At 48.5% G+C, this 14,857-nt stretch overlaps 1 protein-coding gene across 1 annotated transcript; it reads left to right on the forward strand.

Moving 5' to 3' along the window:
* Positions 1-211: 211 nt before the first annotated feature.
* Positions 212-744, forward strand: LOC136457692 (histone H4). The gene has a single exon (XM_066457714.1). The coding sequence runs from the start codon at positions 295-297 to the stop codon at positions 604-606; it is 312 nt and encodes a 103-aa protein (XP_066313811.1). The 5' UTR covers positions 212-294; the 3' UTR covers positions 607-744.
* The last annotated feature ends 14,113 nt before the right edge of the window (positions 745-14,857 follow it).

The raw sequence follows: 14,857 nt of genomic DNA on the forward strand, positions 1-14,857 counted from the left end.
CACGCGCGCACCGCTCGCCAAAGCCAGGAAAGCGCACGCGCTGCTCGATCCGCCCGCCGGCTTCTCGGCCAATAGGAGCGGAGCCATCCCCATCCAACGGCTGGCGCGACCCCTCGCGCCCCTCACGCGGATTGCGCCCCCATCCGACGCCTCCCAGCTCCTCTCCCGCCTCTATATTATTCCCCCTCTCCATCCGTCCGTCCCCATCCATCCAATTCACAAGCTCAGTCACCCCACCACTACAACACCAAGCGAAAGATCCCCAATTCCTTCGTCTCCGTGTCCCTTGCGAAGATGTCGGGGCGCGGCAAGGGCGGCAAGGGCCTGGGCAAGGGCGGCGCGAAGCGTCACCGGAAGGTGCTCCGCGACAACATCCAGGGGATCACGAAGCCGGCGATCCGGAGGCTGGCGCGGAGGGGCGGCGTGAAGCGCATCTCCGGGCTCATCTACGAGGAGACCCGCGGCGTGCTCAAGATCTTCCTCGAGAACGTCATCCGCGACGCCGTCACCTACACCGAGCACGCGCGCCGCAAGACCGTCACGGCCATGGACGTCGTCTACGCGCTCAAGCGCCAGGGCCGCACTCTCTACGGCTTCGGAGGCTAGGCCGGCCGCGCCTCGCCCCTCTCCTTGGTCTGCCTGTGTCGCCGTCGCTGTGGTTGTAGTGTTGCTGCAATTTGCTAGTTGTGTCTGGCTGGGGAAGAAAAATGCTACTGTGCAAGCATGTTGCGTATGTGGACTGTTTCTGATTGAGTCTTTATTCTGAAGAAATATGCCAATGATGACTTGCTCAAGATTCAAGAATGCTCCATTTGTTCACAAATTAACTCTCTTGGCTGCGTGTGTTACTGCTTTCGTTTGTGCACGTACGAACCGTTTCAGTTCTTTTGCTTTCGGGCCTGTATTTTCAGTCCTGGATTGCATCTCTGTACGTCAGGTTTAATTAGTGCATAGTGTATAGGTCCCGTTCGGCTGGTCACAATTCCAGCCAACGCACACAGTGCCCCGAATCAGCCATCAGCAAGGTTCAGTAGGACAGCATTTAATACATTTCAAATTCAAACACCATTTAACGCTTTTAAATTTGAAACACCAGCAGCCACGCCATTGCACTACAAATCAAATGTTCTTTACAACCATGAAGCTCCATTACTACATCATTGAACTCCACAAATCAAATGCATTCATTACAGCACCATAATTAACAGTATAACGACACGGCACATCTTTGACAGCATTGCAGTCTGAAATTGAGAACTGCACACACGGGAGACCAAGAATGATCAACGTCAACGACCGACTCGTCGCCGTCGATGAGCTAGTTGCCTAGCAGCTAAGGATCCAACCGGTTGTTCCTGGACGTGTGCCGCCGCTCGCTCGCGTAGTCCGTCGTCATGAACCACCTCATCCTCTTCCTCTCCTCTGCCCACTGCTCGGCGTGCTGCTGGCTGCTGCCATGGCTCCCGCTTGTCGCCGCTACCGCCGAGCCTTCTCCTGCCACGAAACCAAAGACAAGTTTCAGCCGCTTCTCGGTGACAGAAATAAAACGGCAGCTGGTCACAACACAGTGAAACGAGACGCGACCGGTGAATCACAGAGCGAGGATGTGCACTTACCAACAAGCACTTGCTGATGGAGCAGGGACCTGAAGCTCAGGAGGAAGATGAGAGCGACCAAGCTCACTGGACCAACGAACCTCATGCTGCCGTGTGCCGTCCCTCTTGCTCTCTGCAGTCCAGTAGAGCAGTGGGGTGACTGACGGGTGAGCAGGCGTACTGCTAGCATAATGCAGGAGGTCATGTCAGAGCATTTCCAACAAGAAGTACAAGTCAAATGGCAGGAGAACGGATTCAGATTGTTTATTTCAGAAGAGTTGTGAGCACAACACCTCTGCCATTTCACCTTTCTTGGCGGCCTTGCATAATACCAAAGTTACATGACCTTTGTTGGCGGCCTTGCATAATACAAAACTCACCCTTTATCTAGAGGTAGAAGACCTTTGATTCGGCAGCAGTACAGTAAGGCAGTAGGTGGGACTCAAGCAGCTTCATCTGATCCCAGCGCACCATTTCTTCACTTCCTTCACCTGCAGGGGTACGTATCCTCATTAGCCGCACACTACGCAGACAAAGTAAATGTGCATGACTTAACTGATAACATCCACAAACCATAAATGAATCACTTACATTTTCTTCCCAATGAGTCCAAGCCCTAATGTTATCCACTCACGGATTTGTTCCATGTCATTAGGATCTCCCAACGCCATAGCTGCCACTTGACTCAACGGGCCAAGGTCCGGTGCCTGCATAACCCGCCGTGGTTGGTGCTGACCCTCCAGCTCATGCACGTAGTTGTGCAATGCACAGAGAGCAATAATTATGTGGGTTTGCTTGGCCCCCTGATAGTGAGGTATGCCTTTCAACATCTGCCACTTAGCTTTCGCTGCTCCAAATGTTCTTTCTATGACATTACACAACTTGGAATGGTGCCGGTTGAACACCTCCTGGGCATCAGAAGGCCCTCTACTCTGGAACTCCTTCACCCAGTACCTCTTATTTGGATACGACGTCAGATACCCGGGTCGCAGTGCTGCCAGTGCATAACCGGAGTCCACCAAGTAATAGCGGCCTTGACAAATTCAAAGCAAGATATCAGTTCATGTGCCATTTGCTCCAACATGAAACAACCAACGGTCTGTTCGCTGGTTGGTTTCTGGGCTGGTTTGGGCTGGCTGGTGCTGGTTTATTGTGAGAGGAAAACACTGTTGGCTGGCTGGTTTGGGCTGGCTGAAACCAACAAGCGAACAGGCTGCAAACCGACTAAGTTAAACTAACCTGGCGGTGAATGTGGGAAAGATGCATCGGCTTCAGCCTTCCTTTTCAGCCGCATATCATGAGCGGAACCCTCTGTCTCCGCCCCGATATACGTGAACCTCATGTCGAAGTCACAGACCGCAACCACATTTTGGGTTGGCTTCCCTTTTCTATTGATGTGGTTATCACGCACTCCTTTATCAACTATGATATCCATGTGAGTGCCATCCATGGCGCCTATGCAGCCATAAAAAAACGGGCTGTACTCCACCAATTCAACCGGCTGTGCTGAATAACTAGTGTCCCTAGGCCTAATCACGTCATCTGCAAATCTAATCATGGCAGCCAGAACATAGGAAAATATCTTGCTACATATCCCCAACCCTCTCCCAAATCTCTCATGCATTTGCCTCTAGCATTGATTTGTGCCACATGCCCATAGAAACATGGCTAAAGCTTGAATTGATTCAAGCTCCCTACTGCCTGTTAGCCCATAGCTTGCAACCTAACCAAATTTTGAAGCCGCATTCAGCAGTTTTTAAAGCACCTACCAGCATCTGACAATAGCTTCTCTACCCACTGTCTTCCGGTAAGTTCAGGCACTGGGAAGACATGGTTACCTTGTGGTGGTTCTTGCAGCATGTTTGCAAATACATAGCCTGTAGCCATAGCTACAAAAACCATCTCGTTGAAGCTGTTTCACTCGAATTCTGACTTTCCTCGTCGCTGTTTTCCATGTTCCAATATGCTGCCAAGGACAAATGTAAACCATCGTTGGTAAATAAAATATAAAATGCTCAAGTTACTCCATTATTATAGTTGAAGTGGTCACTAATAACCAACATCTCGCTCTCCGCATCAAGTTACTCCACTAATAACTAACTGAAGAATTATCAGACAATACTAAACATTCCAAAATAAGTTCCTGTGATACGACTTATATGCATATCTGATCAGTGCTTTTTTGTTCAGGAAGAAAATATGGAGCAAGTAAATTGAATTTCCCATAAATATGTAGCCTAGACAGATCTTTTTTTCGCGAACGTGCTTTATGCACATGTTTCATTAAGAAGAGAGAGACTAGACAGATCCAAATATAGCAATGAAAAAGATTTCAAAAGACAGGTGGTTCATAAAACTAAAATGAGAATACACAACTTCGAACAGGTACCTATTATCTGCTTCAACAACCACCGATGCTCCAATGTACTTGACCCAATCTCCTAAAAACAATAATGAGAAAGGTTTAAGTTATCTATGCCCTCAGGCTTCAGCCTTCATTCATAGTTCTGTAAGTTCTATAAGTAATACAAAGGCATACACACCTTCAAGCTCGCGGATCAGTGAGTACCTCTACAAGCAGTCCCGCACGTACCTGCAATACAAGTAACCCGTTATGATTTGTTCAAATACAAGTAACCTGCAATGAAATATTTGTTAGCTTCAAGAACCAAATAATCTCAGGCAGCTGAAACAAATACATCACATCAAACAACTTATAACGAGTTCGGGAAAAATAATATGACGCATAGTTTTTGGCCACAGGCCTCATTACAAGATAGAAACCTCAACACAACTAGGACAACATTGAATGTAAAGGATGAAAGACGACACTCAAATGCCACCGTTGCTTCACATCAAACTCAACATCGCAGCTGCTGAACTACTTGTTGTTCCTGTGATATGTCAGCCAAGCCATACGTTCTTCGGCTGTCAGTAGGTTCTTGAAGACCCGCCGGGTCACTGAGTCCTTAAACAGCACCGTTGCCAAGAAGAACTCGTCTGAAGTGGATGGCACACCATCTTCTCATAAAAGTTGCATAGCTTCGTCAACCTCGGCCTGTTCACGGGTCTGCTCTCTATCATGTGATGTGCTCCTTGCAGCAATGCTCTGAGACAACTTGGCCATGTACTCCCCCATATTGCAATTCTTCTTCTTCTCTAGGTTGTTGACAACATGGTCCGTGGTGTCCCTCTTTGAACCCGAATGGTAGCTGGATGGGCCACCTAAGTCTAGCTGGCACACAGCAGCAGGAGGTGTTGATTCCCTGATACCACCAGCGGACACGAAGCAGCCCGTGTTCCGGCTGCAGTCCCCAAACAGTGCCTCTAGTTCGTCCAGGAAACGAGGTTGACTACCACGTCGTACCTCAGCCTGACTATCGTCCTACAAAAAAATAAGAGGACATAATGTTAAACAATGTAAACTATGTATTCAGAGTTGTAAACAAGCTAACGTACCGATGGCACGGGCTGGGAACCTTCTTGAGTTTCCCAGTACTCCGGGTCAGCATCAATGGCGCCCGTACGCAGGTTCCTCTCAAGTCTGGTGGCTGTCAGACCATATTTCCATGTCAGATAAGCTTTTTTTTAGGTATTGAAGCTTGTTGTTGCACTGTCTCTTATCAAATTGGGGGAAGTTCTTGTAAATGTTGTGCCAGCCTGCTGTGGTGAGACCCTGCTGATTGAAGTTAAACTTTTCCTTCTCCTGAAGACAAAGCTCTAGCAACAGTTTGGTGTCTTCCTCGGGCCAACTTGCATGCTTTGGAGCCATCTGTTGGAACGTGTAAGTGCTATTGTCGTTTGTGGCTGGACATAGTAATTGTACCGCAAAAAACCTAAAGTAAAGCATGGGTGACCTAAAACACGATGCAATGGACATAATTGTATACTTGCCTTGGATTCATGCTTGACTCGCTTGGAACGCAAGTTGTATCGAGGGGATTCCGGCGGGGAGCAGGAACCTGTTGACGACGGTGCCAGTATATAGACTTCGAAAGAGCACAACTACAAGATAAACATGTGAATATGTTAGAGCTGTATGTGAACCGAAGTAATCCCGCATCATTGTCTAAATTAAGTATGCAAAATGTGTGCGAACTAGACTGACAACAGATTTTGTATCAATAAGAGGCAAGGTAAAGACACTGCTAATTCCGGCAGTGTATACTAATCATTATGATGATAAATTGAGAAATGAGAGAACAGCTTGGTAACACTTAGGCTTAAATTTCATTCATTTTAAAGGTATCTAGGTATTTGTCAACTGAGTAGGACACATTAAGTATCATATTTGGTATGCACAAAAACAGATAGCTTGTTTTAGAACTTAAATATGCAGCAAGAATTAGCTATTTTTTAAAAAACTGAACTGAAACATATGTATATACTATTTTTACATAAAAACATAATCAGCAATGGCACATGCTCAGAAAAACTTAACAAAACCATTGGGAATGGGCATAGGCTCAAAATAACTACAAAATCATTTGCCATGCCATATTTGCATCAGCAAGAGAAAAACAAAAGCACAGCATTGCACCCCCAACGACATTGTACAGTGTCAGCATCAGCTCAACTTAGAAGAAAGAGCAGCATATGCACAAAGCCTCATTTATAGGGAAAATGTAATTCATCATAGCATAATTCCGAAAGCCTCAGCAAGTAAGAAAGTAAATAACAATCACAATATAATGCCCATGCCTTAGTTGAAAAGGAAGCAAATAATCATCGTAGCATAGCTTTTCCAAAACATCATTGGCAGTAACAAGTATGCTCAAATTAACTGACGTGCTATCATTGACAAGTATGCAATGTTGACTGCTAGTGAGGGAGGAAACGTGAGGAAGACCATGTCTTTCATTCATTGATGCATTATTCTTAAGCCATAAGTTGAACTAGCAGATTTACACGCATACAACTCATCGAACATTGGACTGCATGATGAACTAGAGGAAAGTTTAAATGGAAACAATAACAAAAAATGGCATTTATGCTAACACGCTATGAAACGGATGTGGAAGGACTATGTGACCATACCAATCCGGCTCTACTTAGGCATCTAAACTTGGGAGCAGGAACATCAGCCCTAACGAAGCGGATCTGGAACTTCAGCCCTAATGAGACAGTCGCCTACGTACCGGATCTGGCGCTGTCGGGGAAGAGGAAACAGGTAAAGGTGACAGATCCGGTGGCTACAATGGAACGTCACAAATAAACAAAAAAGGAGGGGGAAGTAAGCCTCGTACCGGAGTGGTTGGAGGTGAGTCCACAGCTGACGAACGGGCCGGATCTGTTCGGCACCACGACGAGTACGACGCGGCGGATCTGGTAGGGCAAGACCGCACCGAGAGGGGGACGGGGATGGGACAAGGATGGCGGGTGGGCGGGCGCCGAAGCGGGAAAGGGCATGCTGGCGAACAATGCAGCGCGTCGGTGGATCCAGCCAGATGGGGACGGGGACGGGACTAGGACGGCGGGTGGGCGACGAATGCGGATCCGGCGAGAGGGGGACGAAGACGGGACGGCGAAGCGGGAAAGCACAATGCGGGTGAGCAACGCAGCGCGTCGGCGGATCCGACGAGAGGGGGACGGGGATGGGACGGCGAAGCGGATAAGCATAATGCGAGCGAGCAACGTAGCGCGTCAGCGGATCCAGCGAGAGGGGGTCGAGGACGGGACGGCGAAGCGGGAAAGCACGATGCGGGCGAGCAACGCAGCGTGTCGGCGGATCCGGCGAGAGGGGGACGGGGACGGGACGGTGAAGCGGGAAAGCATGATGCGGGCGAGCAACGCAGCGCGTCGGCGGCGGGAGCAACAAGTGGGAGCGGCGCAACCCTAGAGCCGCGTGAGCGAATGCGAGAGGGGGAGACCGACGAGGCGCGAGCTGATACTTGTAGTTCAGCCGAACGGCTGGAGACGCTGGGCCGGGAGGCCCATTCAGCCTCAGCCGAAACCAGCCGCGATTTCTACCAACCGAACGGAGCCATAGACGACCACCTCTGCATTTGATTGTGATGAGTTATTTCAATAGGATCTTCTTGGACAGGGTTTGGTTTGTTCTGTAAAAGATGATGTGAAGTAAATAATTCACAAAGTTGCTGATATATGTTGCCATGGATACATGGATGTTAACTTGTCTTAGTTATATGAGAGTTTTATCTGCGTGCCATTATAAAAGTTTGTAATTGTTTTCAAGTTATTAAAAAGTTTGAGCTGTCATAGGTGTCATTGGTCTAAACTTTTTTTTTGCCCTCCACGTCATTTTGTCTCCATTCTATTTAGAGCATCTTCAGCAGTCTCCTAATATAACTTCCCCAATAAGATGGTATTAGGGTAGTCCAATATCACTTTCTAAATTTATTAGGGGAGATGCTGCAGCAGTACCCCAATATATCTTCCCCAATATCCATACGAAAGGTGGGTGCCATAGAAGTGTAAGAAAAAATATGGCTGAAAAATGGTAGTTAGGATGGTCCCCAGGGTATTGGGAGAGTTGTTTCTCCCCTTTGTTTGAGGGGAGATAAATGAAATATTGGTGGCAAAAAAAGAGGTATTGGTGAACTGCTGGAGCAAGAAAAAAGCACAACTGCCCCCAATATAACAGTTTTACGGGAATATGGGAGGTATTGGGGAACTGCTGCAGATGCTCTTAGTTTTTACGGTCTGACAAGTGGCAACGGCTAGTGAAAAATGTCCCAAATGCCCTCCTCCCAACCCTACCCTGTCCACGTTCTCCACCGCTTGTCCAGCACCACCTCGCCGCCTCCCGCTGCTCCGGGGCTGATCTCGCCCGCGCCGCTCGCAGTGGCTGGGCCGGAGATAGCGTGCGCGACATTTGCGGTGGCTGGGGCGGAGCTCGCCCACGCGTCGTCGGCGCCGGCATCGAAGCAGCAGCCGAGCTGGTCCGCCTGAGGCTCCCGTGCAAGTGGACGCCGGAGGAGGACGCGCACCTTCGACGCCTGGCCAAGGAGAACGGCACCGAGGCCGCCGCAGCGCTCCCGGAGGAGATCAGCTACGCGTTGTCCGGCGTGCGCGGCGCCGGCAGGCTCAGCCAGCGGTCGAAGCGCCTCGTGGCCACGCTCGCCGAGGCCGCGGCCCTGGAGCTGACCCCCGCGGCGGCCACCGCAGCAGCCCGGCACATGCGTCGCGTCGGCTTCTGGGGCAAGGTGCGCATGCGCATGGCGGTGCTCGCGGCGACGCTCGCCGCCTACCTCCTACGCGCGCCACGCTGACGAGCAGTACGGCCACGCCTAGGATGATGGGGTGCTCCCTGGCGGGCGGCTTGCTGCCGTTGAACGTGTACGGCACGCCGGCGCGGGGGCGGATGAGGAGCACGACTTGGACGATGGCCCTCCTGCCCGGCGACGGTGAAGCGGTAGGTGTAGCTGCTGCCGGGGCGGATGGGGCACTGCGTCACGAGCTCCTGGCCGTCGTACCACCCCATGCGCATCTGCCGCAGGCTGTGCTAGTGCACCGTCACGTTGTAGCTGCCCCGGTTGAGGACGCGCACGATGAGGGCGTCGCCCTCGCTCACCTCCACCGTCGGGCTCGGGAACTATACGTTCACCGTCATGATCCGTTGTACATGTATGCATGGGGATTAGTTTATGGAATTTGCATTGTACATTTGTACGTATGAGCTAACTGAAATATATATGACAAGAGACAGGTGCGTGCAGTATAGTACTGGAAGCAGAGACTTTGTCGAGTGCAAAATTCTTTGTCGAGTGTTAAAAATCGAGCACTTGGTAAATGACTTCTTTGCTGAGTGCCAGACTCTCGACAAAAGTGCGGCACTCGGCATAGGATGACCCGCGTAACAGTGTTCGGCCACGTCCTTCTTTGCCGAGTGCCTACTGTTAGACACTCGGCAAAGTTTTTTTTTTTAAAAAAATTCTTTGCCGAGTGTCGCAGATCTAGCACTCGGCAAAGATTTAAATTTTTTTTAAAAAATTTCTTTGCCGAGTGTCCCAGATCTGGCACTCGGCATTTTTTTGACAAATACTTTGCCGAGTGCCCCTGACACGACACTCGGCAAAGATTTTTTTTTAATTTTTTTTGAAAAATACTTTGCCGAGTGCCCCTGGCACGGCACTCGGCAAAGATTTAATTTTTTTTACAGAGATGTCCTGGTTTGTAAGTATCGTACGTGACAACGTGCACGAAATCTTCTGAAATTTTTATCATAGCCTCCACATATGATATCATGACATCTCAACAAGTTTCATGAATTTCGGACTTCGTTTGCTTTTTATAGAATTTAAAAACACTTCGCACGCAAGTTCACGATCATGTTTCGTGAACAAGATGTCCAAAATTTTGGGTCCGTTCCTGGATACGGCCTCACACTACATTCAGTAACATGACTATCATTTTTTGAATCATTAAATTCCATTATTCGTACCACGTGCAGTTCAAAATTATATTTTTCGAAAAAAATCAAGTAAATAAAATAAAGTAACTAAATATATCAAAAAAACCATAAAAAATCCGCAAATTCTAACTAGGAGGTCCTGGTGCTTTAAAAGGGCTGCCCAAAAAATTTGGAGGCCAAAAACAAAAAAAACTTTACCGAGTGCCGGGGCATGACACTCGACAAAGGGGGTCTTTGCCGAGTGCCACGAATAAGGCACTCGGCAAAGAGGGTTTTGAATTTTTTTAAAAAATTTCGTCTTTGCCGAGTGCCTTCACAGGGCACTCGGCAAAGACATTTTAAAAAAATTAAATCTTTGCCGAGTGCCGTGCCAGGGGCACTCGGCAAAGTATTTTAAAAAAAAAATAAAAAAAAATCTTTGCCGAGTGCCGTGCCAGGGGGCTCTTGGCAAAGTATTTTTCAAAAAAAAAATTTACCGATTGTCAGATCTGGGTCACTCGGCAAAGAAATTAAAAAAAATTTAAATCTTTTGCTGAGTGCCAGATCTGGGACACTCGGCAAAGAATTTTTTTAAAAAAAATAAAATCTTTGCCGTGTGCCTCCCTGATCCGGTACTCGGCAAAGGGCGGATGTGGGACTTAACCAAATTCGGCCGGCCGGGCAGTCAAACAGACATCCAGCCAGCCCCCGCCCGCGTCGCCCCAGCCCCCGCGCCGCGCGCCGCGCCCACGCCGCCACCGCCCGCGCCCTGTCCCCGGCCGCACCCTGCCCTCGGCCACCCTAGGCCGGCCCTACCCCCTGGCCGGCCCTGCCCCTGGCTGGCCCTGCCCCCGACCCCGTTCCCGACTCTGACGACCCCGACCCCGACGCCGCTCGACCCCAACACCACCCGCCCCTACCCCCGGCGCCCATCAGGTATGCCTTCTCTCTTGTTGTTGTCGTGGTAGTGATAGTTGTAGTAGTATTAGTTGTACTAGTAGTGCTAGTGGTACTAGTAGTATTAGAAGTAGTGGTAGTAGTAGTACAACTAGTGGTAGTAGTAGTAGAATTAGTGGTAGTAGTAGAAGTAGTGGTAGTAGTAGTAGAACTAGTGGTAGTAGTTGTAGCAATAGTGGTGGTAGTAGTAGTAGAACTAGTGGTAGTAGTAGTAGCAATAATGGTAGTAGTAGTAGAAGTAGTGGTACTATTTGAATATATCTTCTGCATGGATTGATATTCAAATTACATGGCTTCTCTTGAGACATATGTGCTTGTCGGCCATCGTGCCGCTGTTTTTTGCAGGTTTTGGAAACCTCACGGTGCAGGGGAGGTTCTGCCGAATTTTTTTAAATGACAGTATTTTGTTCCATTTTTGTAGAGAAGAGCCCGTCGGAGCCAAGTTGGAGTTCCCGTCGCCATGCTGGTCTGCCTGCACCGCGCAGCCTCGCCACTACACCGACCTGCCATGGCCCCGCTAGCCTGACTCTACCGCCACCCTAGGTATAACCCCTCTTTCCGTATCATGGTCGTAGATCGCATAACCTAGTTAGGCGTCTCCCGTTTGAAAGAGATACGGTTGGAGGTATGCAGATCTTTGCATATCTATGACCGTATCTGTTTCGGATTGTCCACGTTTTTTGGACAGCCCGTGGATACGTATATGGGTTAGTTTCCATTGTCTGCTCCGGTCTGAGACAGAGTTTCAGCATCACCTCCCTGTTGTTCTCCGAATACGCACTCTTCTTTGGCAGGACGTGTATCTGGAGAACAGCGGAGAGGTGCTACCGAAATTCTGTCTCGGATAGGAGTAGAGCATGGAAACTAACCTCATCTATATATCCGTGGGTTGGCTTAAGACCTATCCTCACCTATTAGATAGTAGGAACACCATGTAGATGCAATTGATGGTTACATTACTCGCTGATACATTTGTTAGAGGATGGATGACCGTTAGTGGATGTACACGGGCTAGAGAAGTCAGAGTGATTACACCATGGAATGGATGAACAAGACCGATGCTTTCTTGAATAGTGCATTTGGCAAGGCTGCTAAAGGACATTGCCTAGTTTTGTGTCCCTGCAACAAATGTGGAAACAGGAGGAGGGTAAACAAGGTGGAAATGGGTAAACATCTTGTGAAGAATAGATTTACGCCGGACTACACCCGGTGGGTCCACCATGGTGAAGCCCATCGTATGAGAGAGGAGGTGGTGAGACCACGGGTGGAGGATTTTGATGCTGATGCCGGGGTACCAGACATGTTAGATGACTTTCACCAAGGACAGTTCGATGAGGGACGTGAGAAGGAGGAGATGGAGGCAGCCGCACAGGCGTTCTACGACATGATGGACTCGGCACAGAAACCCCTTCACGATCGGTCAACGGTGTCTCAACTAGATGCCATTGGACGCTTAATGGGGTTGAAGTTCAAGTTAAACTTGAGTCGACCTAGCTTCGATAAGATGTTGGCTGTGATTGGCACCCTGCTTCTGGAGGGCCACATTCTTCCAAAGAGCATGTACGAGTCACAGAAACTCCTTCGAGCACTTAAGATGCCGTATGAGCAGATACATACTTGTCCGAAGGGGTGCGTCCTGTTTAGGAAAGAACACGAGCATGCAAAGTTCTATCCAAAGTGTAAATCCTTTAGGTACCTGGAGGTAGACTCTGATGATGGCCAGAAGAGGCAACTTACGATCCCCGTGAAAATCCTACGGTACCTTCTGTTCCTACCGAGGATCCAATGGCTATACATGACCGAGGAATCCACGAAACAGATGACATGGCACAAAAATGGCAAACAGTACAATCCTAACAAGATGGTACATCCATCCGATGGTGAAGCTTGGATCCGCTTTAATGACAAACATCATGACAAAGCAGATGAGGCTCGTAATGTACGTGTCACGCTGGCAACAGATGGGTTCAATCCTTATGGAATGATGGCTGCCCTATACACATGTTGGCCCATCTTCATTATCCCCCTTAATCTCCCCCCGGTGTCTCCTTTCAATGACATAACGTATTCTTATCGTTGATAATTCCTAGACACCCAGAGAGTAATATGGGTGTATTCATGGAGCCCATGTTTGATGAATTGGTCCGTGCTTGGGACAAAGGGGTATGGACATACGATCGAGCTACAAAGACAACCTTCAAAATGCACGTTTGGTACCACTACTCCCTGCATGACTTCCTGGCATATGGGATATTCTGCGCCTGGTGTGTTCACAAGAAGTTCCCATGCCCAATATGCAAGGAAGGTGTGAGGTTCATTTGGTTGCAGAAGGGTGGCAAGTATTCGTCGTTCGACAGACATCGTCAATTCCTACCTCTTGACCATCCATTCAGACAAGACATCAAGAACTTTACGAAAGGTGTCAAAGTGACAAACCCTGCACCATGGATGATGACTGGTGCTGAGGTTCATGCTCAGATAGATGCTCTTGTGCCTAATGAAGGTGGTTTTGTGGGATATGGCGAGCAACATATGTGGACTCATATCTCGGGCATGACGAGGCTCCCCTATTTTGATGACCTTCTTCTACCACATAACATTGATGTTATGCACACTGAAAAGAATGTCACCGAGGCACTTTGGGCAACACTCATGGACACTGAAAAGTCTAAGGACAACCCTAAGGCTAGAGTGGACCTGGCAATATTGTGCGATAGACCAATTTAAGAGATGCAGCCTCCTAGTCGTGGTAAGACCTAGAGAAGGCCTAAGGCCGATTTCGTCTTGAAAAAGGACCAAAGGAGGGAAGTACTTGAATGGATCAAGACGCTAATGTTCCCTGATGGGTATGCAGTGAATCTAAAGAGGGGAGTGAACTTAGGCACTCTGCGAGTAAACAAGATGAAGAGTCATGACTACCACATATGGATTGAGCAGCTTCTTCCGGTGATGGTTCGAGGCTATGTCCTGGAGCATGTCTAGCAAGTGCTGGCAGAGTTGAGCTACTTATTCCACCAGCTTTGTGCCAAGGAGCTCTCTCAGACCATCATTGATGACTTGGAAAAAGCGGCACCTGTGTTGCTTTGTAAGTTAGAGAAGATGTTTCCACCTGGCTTCTTCTTGCCGATGCAGCATTTGATTGTGCACCTCCCGTATGAGGCACGGATGGGGGGGCCCATGCAGAACCGTTGGTGCTATCCAATTGAGAGATGTCTAAAGACTCTTCGCAAAAAATATAGAAATAAAGCCAAAATTGAGGCTTCCATTGCAGAGGCATACATTCTAGAGGAGGTGTCGAACTTCATAGAGAAATACTACACTGAGAAACTTACTAGCGTTTATAATCCACCCCCTCGTTACAATGCTGGCGAAAATGAATCGAACCTCAGCGTTTTCCAAGGGCAACTTGGAAGCGCAAGTGCATCGACCACTAAGCAATTGAAAAATGAAGAGTGGCGTAGTATCATGCTATATGTGTTGACCAACCTTGTCGAGGTGCAACCGTTCATTGGGTAAGTTCTGAATGAACTTGTTTCATCGCCGTATGTCCTTGTTTCTTCGTCCAACCTCCTTGTTTCTCGTTGGTACAGGGAATTTCTTCGTCAATCCTAGCATGGATCAAGGCAACCTACCCCGCAAGAAAATGATACCCTTCTTTCATGGGGTGCAGGACTAGGGAGCCCCGATTTCATTTGTTGGTTCAAACAGAAAGCCCAAACGGATGCGTCTATAAGTGACGAGCTGAGATAGGTTGCAAACAGCTATGCCGTTAGGGTCAAGTCATTTACCGGTTATGACGTGAATGGATATCATTTTCACACAGCAAGCTACGAGCAGAGTCGATCCAATCGAAAAACCACAAACAGCGGAGTTGTTACGTCCGGCACTGATGGACTCGACTATTATGGAAGAATTGAAAAAATCTACGAACTATCATTCTATGGTTCCAAAC

Source organism: Miscanthus floridulus, chromosome 6 (genome assembly GCF_019320115.1).
Source record: "Miscanthus floridulus cultivar M001 chromosome 6, ASM1932011v1, whole genome shotgun sequence".
Taxonomy (NCBI): Eukaryota; Viridiplantae; Streptophyta; class Magnoliopsida; order Poales; family Poaceae; genus Miscanthus; species Miscanthus floridulus.

Excerpts from the sequence above, each read along its gene's own strand:
- LOC136457692 (XM_066457714.1), top strand. The coding sequence starts at position 295 with ATGTCGGGGCGCGGCAAGGGCGGCAAGGGCCTGGGCAAGGGCGGCGCG.